Source organism: Rhinatrema bivittatum, chromosome 7, assembly GCF_901001135.1.
Source record: "Rhinatrema bivittatum chromosome 7, aRhiBiv1.1, whole genome shotgun sequence".
In the NCBI taxonomy this organism is placed as follows: domain Eukaryota; kingdom Metazoa; phylum Chordata; class Amphibia; order Gymnophiona; family Rhinatrematidae; genus Rhinatrema; species Rhinatrema bivittatum.
In genome coordinates, this window is record NC_042621.1 from 189,431,288 (window position 1) to 189,450,683 (window position 19,396).

The window sequence follows — 19,396 nt, forward strand, 5'->3', positions numbered from 1 at the left end:
TAGGCGTTATAAAAGTAGTTTGGATGTCGAGCTATACATGTTATGTTACATGCTTACATTGGTTCCACATGGTTACATAGAGCAGGTAGGGAGGGAAGTAGTGAGAGAGAGTCATTGGGTGTTTTGGTAGGCTTTGGTGAACATCCATGTTTTTAGTTCTTTTTTGAAGGTTTTAAGTTTTGTTGTGTTCTAAGTTCTGTTGGGAGGGTGTTCCAGAGTTTGGGACTTCCTAGGGAAATAGCTCTTTTCCGAGTTGAGGTAAGTTGTTTGGATCGAGTAGGAGGAATTTTTAAGAGACCCTTGTTAGTTGAGCGGAGGTTTCAGTTTGGCGAGTAGAGTTTTATTGATGTACTTAGCCAGTTTGTTTGCTTTTCGTATATTATTTTGTGTAATATGGATAGAATTTTGTAGTCTATTCAGAATTTTATTGGGAGCCAGTGTAGTGATATAAGTGTTGGAGTAATGTGATCATGTTTTTTGGTTCCAGTGAGTATTCTGGTGGCTATATTTTGAAGGATTTGGAGTGGTCGTATGGTGGTGAAAGGTAAGTTGAATAGCAGGGAGTTGCAGTAGTCCAGGTTGGAGAAGATGAGTAGTTGAAGGACTGTTCTGAAGTTGTTCGGAGAAAGGAAAGGTTTTAGATGTCTTAGGGTTAGGAGTTTGTGGTATCCGTCTTTGATTTTAGCGGTGATTATGACTCCTAGGTTGCAGGCATGAGTGACAGGGGAGATTGCCACTTTTTGGTTAATTATGTTGAGTGGTGGTACATGAGGAGATTTGTTTTTTCTATCCAGCATGATTATTTCTGTCTTATCGATGTTTAGGATGAGTTTCATGTTGGTTAGTAGTTGCTTTATTGTTGTGAGATAAGTGGCTATCTTTTTGTAGGTATCTTCCAGAGTGTCTTGTATTGGGATTAGTATTTGTATATCATCCGCAAAAATGAAGTGGGTTAGTTTAAGGTTTGTTAGGAAGTGGCATATCGGAAGAAGATAAATGTTGAAGAGTGTCGCAGATAAAGCGGATCCTTGGGGAACTCCGGTGTCAAGGTTTCTTTTCTTTGAGAGGGTGTCATTGATTGACACCTGGTAGGTTCTTTGTGATAAATAGGAAGAGAACCATTGTAGGGTTTTTTCATTTGCACCAATTTCGGAGATTTTGTGGTTTACCATATCAAAGGCATCTGATAGGTCTAGTAAAACTAGAAGGAAGCTGTGGCCATTATCAAAGCCTTTGAGTCACTACTCCTATCATTAAACGACACCGTGCTCAGTGTTCAGGTGTTTCCTGAAGCCAAATTGCGTGGGGAGTAGGATGTTGTTCCTTTCCAGGTGGTCACTGAGTTGGGAGTGGACGATTTTTTCAATAATTTTGGCAATGAATGGTAGGTTTGATATGGGTCGGTAGTTTAGAGGGTTTTCTGGATCAAGGTTGGTCTTTTTCAGTATGGGTTTGATAATTTCTGATTTTAAGCAGTTGGGGTAGTTTCCTTATGTGAGGAATAGGTTCACGATGTCGGTTATCGTTTTGGTTATTGGTGGTTCAATGGCTTTGATCGTCGATATGCTGTCGATAGGGTGCTTTGCTGGGTTCATTTTTTTGATGATAGCTTGGATTTCCAGTGAGGATGCTGAATTAAAGTTGAGCCAGCTTGGTGTATGACTGATTTGTATTTTTGGGTCTTGCACGTTGTTGTTAAGGTTGTTATTTGAGTTTCTTGATTTTTTCGTTAAAGAAATCTGCAAAATCGTTGCTTGTAATCTTGGAGGTTGCTGATATCTGGTCATTGGAGGATTTGGTTAGGCTTTGTACGATGATGAAAAGCATTCTTGGGTTATGTTGGAATTTGTTTATTTTGTTTGAGTAGAAGTCTTTTTTTGCATTGTGGATAAGTTTTTTGTAGTATGCTAATTGTGATCGGTAAGCGTTAAGTAGTGGGGTTGTTTTGTTGTTCCGCCAGGTTTTCTCTTTTTTTCGGAGTTCACATTTGGCTGATCTGATGTTGTCGTTGAACCATTGGTTCTGGTGTTTGGGGTTTTTAATTGTTTTCTTTATCGTGGAGTTTATCTTGCTGCTATTGTTTTGGTGATGGTGAGCCAGGAGGAAGTGGCGTTTTCTGCGTTAGATAGGTCTATGTTTGTTAGTTCTGTTTGTAGATTATCCTGAAGTATCTCGATGTTAAAGGGCGGCCGGTAGGAGAAGGATGTAGGTGGGCGTTTTTCTGTTGAAAATTTACTGTTGGAAGTCAGATTGGAATGGATTAGAGAGTGGTCCGACCAGGGGATATTAATGATACTTGTGTGGTAAGTAGCCCTTATGTCAGTATTGATGAAGACGAGGTCTAGGTTGTGACCTGCTTTGTGAGTTGGGGCTTTGATGATTTGACTTAGGCCTAGGGTTGATAGAGCATCTGTTATTGAGGTGCATGTGGGGGATGGTATCTATATGGGTTAAAATCTCCTAAGATGATGATGGGTTTATTAATGGTTAGTTTGGTCATGAAGAATTCTATGAGTGGTGAGCAATTCCGATCTAGTGAATTGGGGAGACAGTATACAAGACAGATTTGTAGTTTTGGGGAGTTGAATAATGCAATTTCCAATGGTGAGTGGATGTTAGTTGGGAGTAATTTCATCTGTAGGTTTTTTTGATGATTAGCATTAGACCTCCTCCTTTCCTTTTTGGTCTGGGGATTGAAAATGTTCTATAGATAGGGTTATTGATTTGGTTGGTTAGGACTGAGTTGGTGTTTTTTATCTATGTTTCCGTGATGGCTATGAAATCTGGTTTGTAGTGATCGAGCAGGTCGGTGATGATGGGTATTTTCTTTACTATGGATTGTGCATTGAATAGTAGGAATGATAGTGCTATGTAACTGCTATAGAGCTTAGTGTTGTTGTGAGTGATGTTTGTATGTTGGTACTCACATTCTTTCTTTTTTTTCTTCTTATTTCCTTCAGTGGGTTATCCGTGTTTTGATCTTTTTTGTAAGTCTTGAGGTGGAAGTAGTCTGGGCTTTGAACGTTTGCCATACTTGTGGAGTGCAGCAACAAATTCTGGATTAGGGACCTGCACGAAGGCTTGCACCAAGGGGTGCACAAAGGGCGAGTGCCCCTTTGTCGCGCTCCTTCGGCGCACAACGCCTGGGGACCTCGTGTCCCCAGGCATGTTACCCCTTGATACAGCAACATGTTACCCCTTGATATAGCAACATGCATAATGTGGCATGTGTCAGGGTTCGTGTTTTTCTACTCTGTACTTTTAAACGACCTGCCTACTATTCTAGTAAACATTATTAAAAGATGTTCACTTGTTTTGTATGTTTTTTGGGATTGTATTGTTTATTACTTTCCCTTTTCTTTGAATGATTTCTTTGAATGATTTTTGTTGGTTCTCCTGTGTCTCCTGTCTACCTCATTTTTGCTGTTTCTTTCTCTATAACATTGCCAAAATCCCTCCCTTCCTTTCTGAACACAGAACCAAAACTATTTTCTATTCTCTCTTATCACCTCTTCCTTAAACTACTGCAACCTGCTCCTCACAGGTTTCCCACTGAATCATCTGTCTGCTAAAGCCTATTTAGAAATCAGCTGCACAACTTTTCTCCTCTGATGCTGTTAGGACTAGGTAAACCCTCTTCGCAAGGCACTACATTGGCTCCCTATCTACTCCAAGCTCGTCCTACTTAGCTACAAGTGCATTCACTCTGCAGTGAATTCTCATCATCTCTACTTTCTTATTTCCTCCTATACCCTTGTTTGCAACCTTCAAGAAAGACGTTCTTATCTGTGCTCTTCTCCTCCTTTACCATCTCCCGGCTCCATGCTTTCCATCTTGCTTGTCTGACATAGCCTTCCTCAATTAGTGATTCATGCTCTCTCTTTATGGCTATATTCAAGTCCCACCTAGAAAAACGCATCTTTTTGAGCCTGCTTTTAAATATTTCAAACACTGGCTCTCCCTGATTGTGGCCTTGTTTGTTTTATCCATGATTGCAATAAATACAGTTCCTGCAGTCCCCCATTTGACTTATCTGTACATCTTAGCTAGGCTGTAAGCTCCAAAGAGCAGGGACTCTCTCTTATGTGTATCTGTGAAGCGCTGCATACATCTGATGGCTTTACAGAAATGATAAGTAGTAGTAGTAGTAGGAAAAGGAGAAAACTGAAAAGAATGTAAATAAAAAAAAGAAAGTCAGATGCACAAAAATGTGTTTGAAAGATTTGTTTTTATTAATAGAAAACCCTATGCAAATTTATACAGGTGCTGCAGAAGTGCCTCAGACGCTACCCATGAGCTGCTTCAGGAAACTGGGACCTTGGTGATATGTAGAGGCATATCTTGTAATGGCAGCCTACGTAGGTGCTTTTACCACTACCTTTGAAAATTAGCATTTGTACTTTTCGCTAACTAAAAGTGCCTGCGTACTTTGCACCTGCTATTTCTGTGGCCAGCCAAGAGTGCATACAAATAGCGTGCCTCCTTTTGAAAATCCCATGTGCAGTTTTACTCCCCCCAACCTAAACACACTTCTGAATATGCCTCTTTTTAACCAGGCTAAAAAGAGGCCTGTGTGGAAATCCGTGTGGAAGCCCACACGGATTTCCAGCCTGGCAAAGGAGGTTGTTTATTTAGATGGGCCAGTTTAACCTGAAATTTGCACCCCTCCTTCCGAGTGCAGCTTGGGCAGGGGTGTAGAATGTGGCAGAGCTCATTTGCAGAAACACTGAGAGTTGCATAAGTATTCAAAATACTATAAACAGATCACCACAGTATAAGAACACTTTTGCATGTCCCTTCTCTGTTCTTGTGGCAGGGCTTCCTACTCCTGTCTCCGTGACCTCATAGCCAGTTGAGTTTTCAGGATATCCACAATGAATGTGCATGAGGTAAATTTGCATGCTTTGGAAATCAAGTATATGCAAATTTATCTGATGCATATTCTTTATTAATAGCCTGAGAATCTGGCTGTTGAGTTACCAGGATAGGTTTGGGAAGGCCTGTCTTATGGGGGTGGCATCACATAGAGCGAAGTAGAATATAAGATGCAAACTTTCAATCCTTCTTCCTGTACATCTGTTTTATTCTTTTGCTAAGCAGCACTTTTAAACTCAGCATAATTCCTACAATTTGTACGGATATATAAATTAAGGTAAAGAAGGTGTAAGAGTCAGTGATGTCATCTCTGTACCATTCGTATGTTTTCCTTCACTGGAGATAGATTTGTTTGTAGGACTCCTGTGGATCATTTGCAAAGTCATCATTGGGTGAGAAAGTTTCAGTTTATCTTCTTCTGTTACTTTAATGCAAGGACACCACTGAAAAGCTACTTTGAAGCCAGAACGAAACCTGAAACAAACGCATACACTTTAGTTGGATGAGAGACTGCACTTCTGGTCATGCAGGTCTGCTTGCACCACAAGAGACAAGAACAATAAAATCATTTCCCAGTTTGAGTAGTGTATGTGGAATGAGTCGGTAATCTCACTCCAAATCTATGAGGACTGGTGTCCACATCATTACCAGGCACCCCCACTGGTAATTTCAGTGGAAAAATCAGTAACTCTTTAAGTATGAAAACTGAACTACTTTCACAATCTGGAATGAGGTTTCCTCCAGAACAAGGGACATATGGAAAGTCTTGAATTGCAACAATAACACCATAACACTTTCTCTGCTTCAGTCACCTGGCTTTTGGCTTTATTTCTCTTAATGCTGCTGAGGTGTTTTGTAATGTCTGTGTAAAACACTCATATGTTATTGATTACATGTTCATTAAGGTATGACTATTTAATATTTTTTTGCATTGAACAATCATGATCTGATGTATTCAGTTCCATAAAGACATTGTCAGTGGTAAAGTGCCTAGAAGTACAGTTGTTTTGCTTTGAAATAAAGGCAATTTATCTTGATGGCATAGTGTCATCTATAGCACACTCCTGTGCATTCTTTCTCAGAGTAAATTATGCACGAATGGCTGGGGCACTGGACTTCGCTGTGTTTGAAAGGTACAAAGAAGGGCAACCAAAATGATAAAAGGAATGAAAAGGCTCCTCTATGAGGAAAGGCTAAAGAGGTTAGGGCTGTTCAGCCTGGAGAAGAGCCGGCTGAGGGGGCATATGATGGAAGTCTATAAAATCATGAGAGGACTAGAATGGATAAATGTGAATAGGACTAGGGGGAACTCCATGAAGTTAGGAAGTAGCACATTTAAAACAAAATCGAGAAAATTCTTTTTCACTCAATGCACAATTAAGCTCTGGAATTTATTCCCAGAGGATGCAGTTAAGACAAGTAGCTAAACTGGGTTTAAAAAAGATTGGACAAGTTCCTGGAGGAGAAGTCCATAAATTGCTAGTAATCAAGTTGACTTAGAGAATAGCCACTGTTTATTACCAGCACTAGTAGCATGGGATCTATTTAATGTTTGCGTACCTGCCAGGTACTTGTATTCTGGATTGGCCACTGTTGGAAACAGAATGCTGGGCTTGCTGGACTCTCGGTCTGACCCAGTATGGCAATTTCTTATGTTCTTAAAGTGAATTGGGGACAACAGCCAGTGCAGAACCAGTGTTAAATATGGGAACCATACTACCAAAGAATCCTGAAAAAAAAAACCAAAAAACTGCGACTGCCTTTTGCTGGTACACAACTGAAACACAAGAAGGGAGGGAAGACTAATGTGTCTACTGCAATGATGCCTGCAGGCCATAAAGCAGGTATACTCCACCCTGAACCTTGGAGGGCATGGGAAACAATTTTAAAAGAATTTATATTTATTTCAAAAACACAATGAAATACAGAATTATACAACTCTAGCAGAAATTTGAGTAGTATAGGAACTAAATTGTCTGATCATTTTTTTAGGTAAACATCAAAAAGGTATACCCATCTCCAATAATGACTTACAAGCAACCTTACATCTCCCTTTTTCCCCCAATTCACCTACATTTGATAAGGTACCTATGCATTTGTCCCTTATGCACAGTGCTACACTCTGTGGCATATAGAGGCATGTACACGGAGTTTAGAAAACAAGTCATTTTAAATGAAGAAATTATCTCACGGGTTTTTCCCTCAAACTGACTTGCTCAGGGATGCCATCCAGGATGGAGGTATATAAATAATTGGGGGAAAGAAAGTGTAGGACATAAAGCAATAATTAAAAAAATGAAAACCATGGAAAACTGGTGGTTTAGAAGAGGAATCCAAGCACTGTGGAAAGTGGGAAAAGGGAAGGTGGATTTCCATTTGAGCCACTTCATATTACATGAATTTCTTGAATCATTACCCCGAGTGCCTTGAATGTTTATCTTAAGGCGTGAGACTAGACACTTGTGATAGTTTACTCATACTTCAAAACTGGTTTGAAATTGTACTACTACGTAACACACTGTTTGATTATTAGAATACCAAAAAAGGCTTTTATTTATTAGTATCACATTGTAGTTATGCAAAACACATTATATCTGTTCATTTTTCTTTCATGGGCTACTTACGTTTCATTGAGGCAGCAGTAAATAATTGGATTAAACATTGCAGAGCTCATGGCAAGCAAAAATATTGCAAGATATACTTGTTGGATGTATTTTTGCTTATAGATGTCTTCCTGAAAATGTCCCAAGATGAAATACAGGTGGAAAGGCAACCAAGAGATGGCAAAGGTTATCACAACCATGATCATCGTTTTCACAATCTGCAAGATAAGATAAATGTATTCCTACACAGAATATGATGCCAGATCAAGACAGCAAGCTCCAGCTGGTTCTGCCCATTTTTCCCTTCCTGTCACAATACCACAAACTCTGGATTCATGTTCATTTCTCCGAAACTAAGAATTGCCTCATCTCATGCTCTGTTAAATTCTGATTCTGTTTTCTCCTCCATGAATCCATCAAACTTTCGACTAGGAAGCATTTCCTTATTTTACTCCTGAGTCTGCCTCCTATCAGCCTCTTACCCCTTGTTTGTAACTTCTTTTCATTGAAAAATATTTGCTTCTTGAATGTTATTTATACCTCTGAAGTATTTGAATGTCTTCAGGTCTTTCTTCATAGGGTTAGAGTGCAGATTGCCTGCAGTTGTGGATTTGATGTTCTGGATATATAAGCAAGCTTACTTGGCATACAAACAAGGAGACAGGTCCGTAAAATGGATGGGGAGAGGGCTCATGTGCATGTCTTAATCAGCATTTTCAAACATCACCAGCTCTTGACTGCATTGTTTTAATACATGATTTTGAATAATCATCAGAATTGAGAAATCTCATTAGATAAAAAGGGAACTAAGCAATTTTCCTGTTTACAAGGCTCAACCCCTCTGGCTAAAGACAGTCTGACTATTGGATCTCGGAAGCTAAGGTGGGTCAGACATGGAGCAGCTCCACAAAAGACCAGGTACTGTGGGCACGAAGGGCAGGCGATGCACAAACCTCTGCAGAGAAGATCAAACACTGGTGGGGGCTGTGATCACTTACCAAGGCATGGGTAAAAGAAAGACTGAATAAAAAACAACTTACTATCATGCTTTACTTTTTAGGCATGAGAATAAGGCACTGTAAATATTATCTACTGTTCTAGCATTTTGGGTCTTGTAAACTGTTCTACATTACAGCATCATGCTTTCACCTTCCAGTTTGCTATTTTTTTTAAATATGTTTCTTCATTTTTTAAGCAAACTTTTACTTCCTTTCTCAAGCACATTTAGTTATGTGGTATTTTTGACAGAATCTTAAGGTAAAAGCCATGATTAGCACAGTATCACAGCTACATCTTCTGTAAAAAGTTTTCTGCTTTATTTATTGCATCCTGATCCTATACCATTTTAGTAGCCCTTTTTGGACCCTATCCACATCCTTTCGGAGGAACAGCCTCCAGAACTGGACACGACACTCAAGGTGAGGTCTCAGTAGTAAGTACAGCAGCATTATCACCTCTTTTTTTCTCCTAGTAATCTATGCTTTTCTCTGGGCACCTTTGCATTCTTCTGGCTGGCCACCACCTTGTCACACTGTTTCACTACCTTGTCATCATCAAATATGATCATTTGGAGGTTTCTTTCCTGCTAGGTGATTAGAAGTATTTCGACACCCCCTCCCCCTTTAATTTACTGCTCCCCAAATTTATGATCTTACATTTTTGTTTTGAAATTGGTAAGTACTTGACCACTCCCTCCTTCAGCTTTCTTAGATCACTTCTCATTCTGTCTACTTCCTTACAGTAGACAGGTATCTATTTTGTAACAGGTCTTAGTGTCATCTACAAAGAAATAAATGTTTCCTACTAACTCCTCTGTGATATCAGTAAGATGCTAAATAGCACTGTCCCAGGACCTATCCCTGAGGCACTCCACTCACCACCTTCCTCAGAGTGAACTCCATTTCTACATCAAACAACCAGTTTCTGATCCAGTCCTCCACCACGGAGCCCAACCTCCGGCTGGTCAGTTTATTTATAAGCCTCCTACGTAGGGCAATATTAAAAGCTTTACTGAAATCTGAGTGCACCATATCCAGCAAGTGTCACATTTTAATTTTCTGGTCATCCAATCAGAGAAATTAATCAGATGATATAAACTCCCTTCAGTAAAACCATGCTGCCTTGGATCCTAAGGGTGTGCAGGAATAAAAATTTTGTTTTTGTTTTTCGGTTTGTTTTTGGGACTTTTTTCCCCCATGAATTTCAGTTCATGCATTGTTTGATTCATTTCATACATATAAATAAAAATCTAACAATTAAAAAAAAACAACAACAACAAAAGAAAAATGGGGACCTCCAAAGCCTGTAAACCAAAAAAGGGGAACTGAACTTTAATTCAAAATATTACCTATAGTGACGGTGTCAGCAAGCCAGACATAGTGATTCAATCCTGAATCCAACCGGACCTCTAATCATTCACCATCACTTGAAAAACTCTTTAATTATTTTTGTATGAAGCTATATATATTTTTTTTTTATATGTTTTTCTGCTTTTTCCTTAAAAATTAGTCAAAAGGACTTAAGGAAAAAGCAGAAAAACATATAAATAAAAAATATATATATATAGTTTCATACAAAAATAATTAAAGAGTTTTTCAAGTGATGGTGAATGATTAGAGGTCCGGTTGGATTCGGGATTGAATCACAATGTCTGGCTTGCTGACACCGTCACTATAGGTAATATTTTGAATTAAAGTTCAGTTCCCCTTTTTTGGTTTACAGTTCTCCTATGGGGTTACTGTGTTGACTCTCCTTGATATATTTTTGTGACCTCCAAAGCCTCCCATCCCGTCCCCATCATCCATCCCTCCCACCCAGAAAAAGGCCAGGATCAGGATCCCCCGGCCCCCACTTATCCGGTCCAGTGGGGATCCGCTGTCGAGGTCTAGGCCCAGGCCGAAGCCTCGGCCTTGAGTAGGCTGAGACTGTGGTAGGTCACCACGGCTGCAACCTCAGCTGGAGACCGGGCCCAGGCCCAACACATCGGGCCTGGGTACGGGCTCTAGCCTAGGCCAAGACCCAAGTGTCAGGACTCGGCCTCTGAGCCGGGCCTCGGTGTTGGACCAGGGTCTGGGCTCCGACCTATGCCAAGGGCCAGGCATTGGAACTTGGCCTCCAGGTGTCGGGCCTGGGTCCAGACTCTGGCCTAAGCCAAGACTCAGGCATCGGGTCCCAGCCTCCAGGCCCTGGCCCAGATGTTGAGTCCCTGCCTGGCTCTCAGATATCCAATGGATCAGGTAAGTGACTGATCGGGGGGGGGGGGGAGGGGGGGCTCATGTCTTGGCCGAGACCCTGGCGCCGTACTCGAGCCTAGGCCACGGACCCTGCTTTGTTCCTCGTCCAATGCCCTAGGTGAGGCCCCGGCTTTGAGTCTAGGCCTAGGCCGAGACCCCAGCATCGTGCTTGAGCGTAGGCTGCAGCCCCTGCTTTGAGCCTCAGCCTATGCATTCATTTTAATCAAATGCAGCAAATAAGGTTTGCTTCATTCGGGAAGGCCCGCAATTCATTTTGGGACCCCACAAATGAAACCAATTATCCTTATTTGTCGTGTTTTTTAAATTTGTTTAAAATGTATGCACATCCCTATTGGATCCTGCAACACGCTGCAGTCAATACACTTCATTATCCTTTCCTTCAGTAGCATCTCTGTTAATTTTCCCACCACCAAGGCCAGACCAGCTGTCATATAGTTTCAAACCTCCTCCCTACTACCACTTTTAAGAAGGAGTTACCAATTTTTCCAGGTATCTCTAACAAAGGGAAGCTTATGTTCTTACGTACTGAAGCTATGAGTTGTCTTGCCTGCCACTGCCGTGTGCAAAATGTTAGGAAAGATGAGCATGTCATGGCGTCTCACCTTTTTTTTGGCTTTTATTTGATGCTGATAGTAGGTTACGTTACTTTCCTCTCCAGGGACCCTGTTTCCCCACAGTGTGATTCCTATTACTGTGTATGTCACAAACATCAGCAACAAAGGCAACAAGTAAATCAACACAATTACTGTGACATGATATCTGCAAGAGAAAAGTGTACATTTATATTTCATTTACATTCTAAGGAACTGCTTCTGATTAAACCAGCCATGGTGATAAATGCAACAAATGCTGTGTTTCATTTCATAGATTATAGCGATTTGACTCAATCTTTTTTCATTGCAGGTTCTGCTTTGTTGAAGGGGAGAGGTTTAGCATATTACAGCAACTATGGTTCCTGTCAGTTTTCAAAGACATTGATGCTGTATCATTAGTGTCTCCAAACAAAAGCTGATGTACTAGAAAAGAATCACTGACAAACTGATCCACAGAAAGACATACAAGTCCTGGCAAGCTTGCTCACAAGGCCATGCATTTATAGTAAGTTTCTCAAGTGCACCTTAATTTGTCTAACCATTTGGCATGCAAGGACTTTGTTACCCAGCATTTTGTGCAAGCTTTTTATTAGAGATAGGCACGATAATTGTAATCTATGACAGCAATTGTAAACCCCGGCTCACATCCAGGTATTTGCACTCAGATGGGGTTTACTGGATGATGATTGTGATAAATCAAACGCAATAACTTGGAGAGGAGGAAAATGATAAAATTCCTGATTGTTTCATGAACTATCATTTCCCCCTTCCCCTCCATGTTGATTTGTAATTCATATTCTACATTAGGAAGGTGAAGTGTGTCAAATCTGAACAAAAAAAAAACAAACCATGAAAATGAATCACAGATTACTAAACTGGGGGTTTACAGAACATGGATCGAAGATCACAAGTTTTGGATTGACCCAACTTTACCTATAGCCTTAGCAGGCCTCCTGTAAAGCCTACCTGAGCTCAAAGATGGCTACAGTGTGTTGGGATTTAGGAGCTCAGGTGCGCAATTTGCACTTTAAAATGACAATTGGTTTCGAGAAGACATGGTGCACACTGGTGAAGTGCTGGTAAGCATTATGTTAATGTGCGGCTCAGTTTGATAAATCAATGTATTAATTTTCCTCAAATTTCGCAAATCCTGCGATGTAGAGACCATCACGCTAGCATGCTCAGACATAGACAAACAAATTGACCTATCATCCCCAGATAATGCATTCTCCTCCTGGGTTAACCTTACTCTCAGCATTGCCAATGAACATTGCCCCCTAATAACAAAAACTATCAACCCCAACCGAAAAAATAGGAAACCATGGTACACGCCTTTCCTCAGAAATCTCAAAATCCAACTCAGAGCTTCGGAAAGGTCATGGCGCAAACACCAATCCCCCGCAACCAAAACTCTCTACTATCAACGCATGCATGAATATAGAAATTCCATCCTACATTCTAAACGGGAATACTACACCAAAAAAATAAATGGTCTGCAATACAACCCCAAGGCTCTTTTCACTATGGTCGCTGACCTGACTTCTCCCATACACACACAACAACTGGCTAACTCCTCTACAAATCGGTGCAACGAATTAGCTCAATTTTTTTAAAAACAAGGTATCATCCATCACGGCACAGTTCTCGCACAACAACCTCAATATCTGTCTTCCCAATATCAACTCTCCAGTCTCCCTTTCCTCGTTTGAGTCCTCATCTTCCCTAGAAGTAGAGAACATACTTAAGAAAATGAAACCATCAACACATCCCTCTGAAACTATTCCCTCTAAACTCCTACTATCTATACACAATGTAATCGCCAAACCCATTTCAAATATTCTCAACTGTTCCCTAGAGCATGGCTTTGTCCCGAATTTTCTGAAACAAGCTATAGTTAAACCGCTACTCAAAAAATCCAACCTTGACCCCACCACTCTTTCTAATTACAGACCGGTGTCCAACCTACCCCTCCTAGCTAAAGTTCTTGAGAAGCTGGTGAACTCACGCCTATCCGATCACCTTGAACAGAACAACATCCTCCCTCCTACCCAATATGGTTTCAGGAAGCATTTAAGTACTGAAACATTGCTCCTCTCCCTACACGATACCCTTATCAAAGGAACCGACTCCGGATCCTCCTACCTTATCGCATTACTTGACATCTCGGCTGCGTTTGACACAGTCAATCACGATGTCCTACTCAACATACTCAGAAATATTGGGATCACTGGCAAGGCCATTGATTGGATTCAATCTTATCTCCAAAATCGCACTTTCACTGTCACAATGGACAACAATGAATCTGATCCCATCAGTCTTCCCCAAGGTGTACCCCAAGGTTCCTCACTCTCATCCACGCTATTTAATATATACATGCTTCCCCTTACCACGCTTCTCACTAACCTGCACATCAAGCATTTTATTTATGCTGACGATGTGCAAATCATCTTCCCTTTCTCTGACACCATCCAAACTGCTTTACACAGCTGGGAATCCTGTCTTTCCTCCATCAACCAACTCCTAAAGGACATGCACCTAGCTCTTAATTCCAACAAGACTGAGCTATTAATCATATCTAATAGGCAACCGATCCCAGACATCCCTCATGCTTACTCAGCTACCAACTTCCCATCGCACACTCACAACTTAGGAGTTATTATTGATAATCACCTCTCATTTAAACCATTCATCAAATCCATCATAAAAGACTGCTATTTTAAACTCCAAACAATAAAGAAACTTAGACCCCTACTACACTTCAATGATTTCCGTACAGTCCTCCAAGCTATTATTTTATCAAAGATTGACTATTGTAATGCGCTCTTACTTGGCATTCCTGCAACACACACTAAGCCACTTCAACTCCTACAAAATGCCGCCGCTCGGATATTGTCAAACACAAAGAAAAGAGATCACATCACCCCCACACTTATTGAACTACACTGGCTCCCTATACAGTCACGAATTCTTTATAAAACACTCTCGATCATACATAAGAGTCTAGTAAATTCCAACCTCAACTGGCTTAACCCCCCCCTCTTACCTCGCACCTCCAAGAGACCTACACGCCCAGCCCTCCAAGGAACACTCCATGCCCAATCTATTAAATCTTTTAAACTCTCCTCCACTATTAACAGAGCCTTTTCTCTTGCCGGCCCCACCATATGGAACTCCCTGCCCCATGATATCCGCATAGAGACCTATACCCCCACTTTCAAAAAGAAACTTAAAACCTGGCTCTTTCAGCAAGCCTACTCCATCTCACCCCCTATTACATAAAACCCCCCTAGGAATGTTATACTGATATCTTGGTATGAACGCCTTTATGTCTGCTGATTTTGTACTTTGCACTATCATGTATATAGTTATAGTTATATTCCATAGCATCTACCCATTGATGCCTGTTATATGTAAGGGCTCCTCCCATAAATTATTTATATGTTGCCTAGTTCATCATATTATATTATGTTATCTGTTATATGTACGGGCACTGCCCAATGGTTTTTTGTTCACTGTGAACCGATACGATGTGCGAACGGATATCGGTATAAAAGAAATGTTAAATAAATAAAATAAATAAATAAAGAGAAAATCACAATATTTCAAGCTGACGACATACTTACACTAGATGATGTTTTGCTCCATTGTCTTCGGGCCAGTCAACCAGACAGATTTTCCTTCCCTTACCATCTATAATATCCGCATAAAGATACTGAGGGAAAGCAAGCCCAAATGCCACCAGCCAGATAATCCCTATGATTATTTTGGTGTTCACAGAAGAAAGCCTCAACTTGAAGGGGTGTATTATAGCCATATACCTGCAGAAAAGGAATGTGAAATACCCTTAATTTAAATACCATAGCCCCATCTTCATCAAGCTCAGGAAAGAGACCTTGGGGTAATCACATCTGATAGTCTAAAGGTAGCAAAACAGTGAGACAAGGTAGTGGCTGGAGCCAGAAGAATGCTAAGGTGCAGAGGAAGAGGCATAACTAGTAAAAAAAGAAACAAAAAAAGGAGAACATAAGAACATAAGAAATTGCCATGCTGGGTCAGACTAAGGGTCCATCAAGCCCATCATCCTGTTTCCAACAGAGGCCAAACCAGGCCACCAGAACCTGGCAATTACCCAAACACTAAGAAGATATGATGAATACCTAGTTTAAATGTTCCCTGTAACTATACTACTAGTTCGAATGTTCCCTGTAACTATACTACGTTCAATTTGTACTTTGTTCTATTGTTCTATGTTCTATTGTTCTATGTAAAGCCCCTACCCCCATTTTGGGCGTCTCACTGTTTTATGTAAACCGGAGTGATTTGTATTTCATACAAGAACCTCAGTATATAAAAATTAAAAATAAATAAATAAATAAGATCCCATGCTACTGATGTAATTAATAGCAGTGACTATTCCCTATGTAAACTTGATTAGTAGCAGATAATGGACTTCTTCAAGAACTTATCCAAACCTTTTTTGAACCCAGTTACACTATCTGCACTAACCACATCCTCTGGCAACAAATTCCAGAGCTTAACTGTGCGTTGAGTGAAAAAGAATTTTCTCCAATTAGTCTTAAATGTGCTACTTGCTGACTTCATGGAATGCCCTCTAGTCCTTCTATTATCCGAAAGTGTAAATAACCGATTCACATCTACTCATTCAAGACCTCTCATGATAATGTCGCTGTGCAGGTCATTTGTGAGACCTCACCTAGCGTGCTGGGTCCAGTTCTGGAGGCCCCACCTCCAAAAGGATATAACCAATAACTGGAAAAACAAAGCAGAGGTGGCACAGAATCAGCTACCAAAATGATGCCAATCACTGTGTGTAATTTTGAACAGTGCGTGGGCATAGCCAACGTGATTCAATACCTGGATGATTTTTTGTTTGTTGGAAAAGATGGGCAGCAGCGAACCTTACGGTGCTGGACCATGGGAGCCTGCAATTTATGCAGGCTCTGATGACGGTGCAGTACTGTAAGGATCACAGGTCATGTATTTTCAGATTTACAATAAACAGTGATTGAACAATTTGCCCAGCTGCCCGGGGGGGGCGATTATTTAGCATATTTGAATTTATGAGAGCAATGTTGAATTTTCACATTAAATATGATGACCCGTATGGACTGAATGAGGTCTTCGAATGGAATTTGATTATTTAACTAGATTTTAATTTTGTATGGGGTTTTTTTTCGGCTAATTATCAGGCTCAGCAGTAGTCAACATCTGTTTATCAAAGTGGCCAATCAGAATGTTTGAAATTATACACAGTGATTGGCCGTTACAAACCTGCCTGTCTGCCGTTATAAAATAGTGCCATCTCTTTTTCTTGCAGTTTGAATGTTGTCAAACTAAAGTATCACACATATGCTCCATATAAGCTCCATCACATATAAGCTCCATCACCGACATAAATTGTGATCCCCTGATGCAGCGCAGCCCCTTGAAACAAGAATCTATGTCAGGATGTTGCTAATAAGATTTTATTGTGCACAAAAAATATTTTTGAAAAAAAAATGGACACACCCCTATGGACATATGGAAGGATCTATGATTATAATGGTTTGAAGAGCCTAAATATTTCCATATTGGATTTGGGTTCAAGATCCCATTGTTTAAGCATATGGATGGTAACGTTGAAACAGCCACGCAGGTGCACATGTACACACGTTTGGTGGCTTGCATCCAGAAACGCGTCTATTGTATAGCATACGTGCGTATATGCGTACATGTTATAAAACAGGCTGAACGTGCGTACATGTGCACACAACTTTAAATGGATACGAGCATGCGCACGCAAACACCGTGTGTACCGTGTAAGTGGGGGATTTTATAAAGGACGCGTGCTGATGCTACACCCTGTTTTCCCAGTTCATTCCCAGTTCGCCCAGTTTAGCACTTCCAAATCCCCCTCATGCATTAGCCTCCCTTTCCTCCTATTGGCCCCAATCCTTAAAACCCCCCTGACTAGCCTACATTTTTTTGTTTTTGTACTTACACGCCATCCATAGCAGTAATAAGGTTACGTGGCAGGGAGACAGACCCTGGCACACACCTGTGCACTCAAGTATTTACGCCCACATCTCTTGGCCTTCCCCCTGAAACGCCCACATGATGCCCAGACCACACCAATTCCTCGCCCCTTTTCCTGAACTTTTGACTTGGGTGCGTAGCGGGAGATATGTGCATACATGGGTGCCTTTTAATATCCATGCAACGCACGCCGGCCCCCACTTGTGCGCATATCTCCTGGGTTTGGCACATATAGGGCTTTTAAAATCCATCTATAAGAGTTTTTTCAAAATAGTATTTTTTGGTAGTTCTTTGTTTCCTACCACGCATGTCTGTCTGCAAGAAGCTTGCTATCTTTCCTTTTGTATTATTGTTCTGTGGAGCGGTGCAATGCTAGTAAGTGAAGCATATGAAATGACACAGGAGGCAATGTCAGGAAAAGATGATGTGTTAGTTATTGTGAGAGGAGCATTGTGCTTCTAACTCTCTCTGTCTGGTTATAGAGATAATATCCTGTAAGCTAAGGCTATTTACTTCGTCTTTGATGATTACAATCCACTCTGGTTTTCAGGATATCTATAATAAATCAGCCATATCTGCATGCTTTTGATCTAAGAATCAGGTTAATTTGTATATTTTGGTTATCCTGAAAAGCAGCCACCAAAGGACCATAGTGTATCTCCCTACCATAAGCTAGCGATTGAGCAATTTTATTGATGCAGTCCTCGTATTTCACTGACAGTAATTTGTCTACCTATTATAGTCATAGCCAGGGGGCGTATATGAGGGCAACCCTGCAGTTAAACTGCTGACTTGCAAAGTGATTCAGAGTCACATGGGAGAATTCAGGCCAGTTCTGTTTGTTTTTCCCACTTGCCATGAAACACTAACTCTCCCCTCAGGTCCATGCAGCCAGGCATTATTAGGACGGATTGGAGGCTAAAAACAGAACTGGCCTAAAATGACCCTTGCGATTCAGAGTCACTTGGCTGATCTGAGCAGCAAGATTCATTGTCAATTAAGTAAAGTTAATAGTAGCTCAACCTATGATCAGATGGCAATTGCAGTATGCATTTTCAGAATGAGAAATTCACCCAGACTATAATCATGAGCATTCAGAAAGACAAAAGCAAAATAGTTGTGCAGTCAAAACATTTACCATTCAAAAGTTGTATGTTAGAGTTTACAATTCAGTTTACAATGGCAAGGGTTTATTACTATGAGCTGATTTAATTTATGTCTTGCTTCAGAAAATGGATAATAATGGGGAAGCAAACTTGACTCGGTGTGACTTCATTTCTTAAGGATTGACCATAAGATGAGTGTTTTTGACTAATATGGTTCAAGTGATGTTGTAAGATTATATTATTCATTTTAGTATATCAACATTGGGGTATTTTATTTACTGCTGTTGTGAATGCCTGACTTATATTTACAGTTCTTAGCAAAAAGAAGCAAGAATGAAAAGTAAAATACTGCCACCTCAATGTACATCGCTGAAAAATCATGTACATTACATTAAGCTAATTGACTTCCTCACTGTCAAGAAAATTTTATAATACCTTCTAATACATTTTTAAAGTGGAAAATTCATGCTTACACATTTATATACTGTGGTGTGTTTTTGTCCTCCTTATTGTTCCAAGTTAGCCCAGTTATTGGAGACTTTTAATCATGACACTAACACTAATAATAATGAGGTCCAATATTCAGCACTGTGGCAAGCTAACAATTTACCTGCCTAAGGTTGGCCAGATAAATCATCATGGATATTCAGCAGAGTGCTGCCAGGTAAGTATTCCATTGAACATAGCTAGGCAAAGTCCTAGATCGCTGGATACAATTAACTGGCTAACTTTAGGACTGCTCTCTGGCATGACCAGATTCGGCTAACTTAACTCTGCCCTACAATGCCCTGGAAATGCCTCCAACCTATCTGGCTGTTTCTATCTGACTACACTGCCAGATAAATTGGAGCCATTCAGTTTGTCTGGCTAAGAACACGAATTTAGCCTGGAAAACTGTCTGAATATTGACCCCGATATCTATTTATCTG

General features: G+C 40.5%; 1 protein-coding gene across 1 annotated transcript in view; it reads right to left on the reverse strand.

Moving 5' to 3' along the window:
- Positions 1-4,296: 4,296 nt before the first annotated feature.
- Positions 4,297-19,396, reverse strand: part of TACR2 (tachykinin receptor 2) — a 33,849-nt gene continuing 18,749 nt past the window's right edge. Inside the window, exons 2-5 of the mRNA XM_029609663.1 lie at positions 14,949-15,143; positions 11,335-11,491; positions 7,500-7,696; positions 4,297-5,349 (exon numbers count right to left, since the gene is read on the reverse strand). Of these exons, the coding sequence (XP_029465523.1) occupies positions 5,148-5,349; positions 7,500-7,696; positions 11,335-11,491; positions 14,949-15,143 (751 nt within the window). The 3' untranslated portion in view covers positions 4,297-5,147. The remainder of the gene's footprint in view (positions 5,350-7,499; positions 7,697-11,334; positions 11,492-14,948; positions 15,144-19,396) is intronic.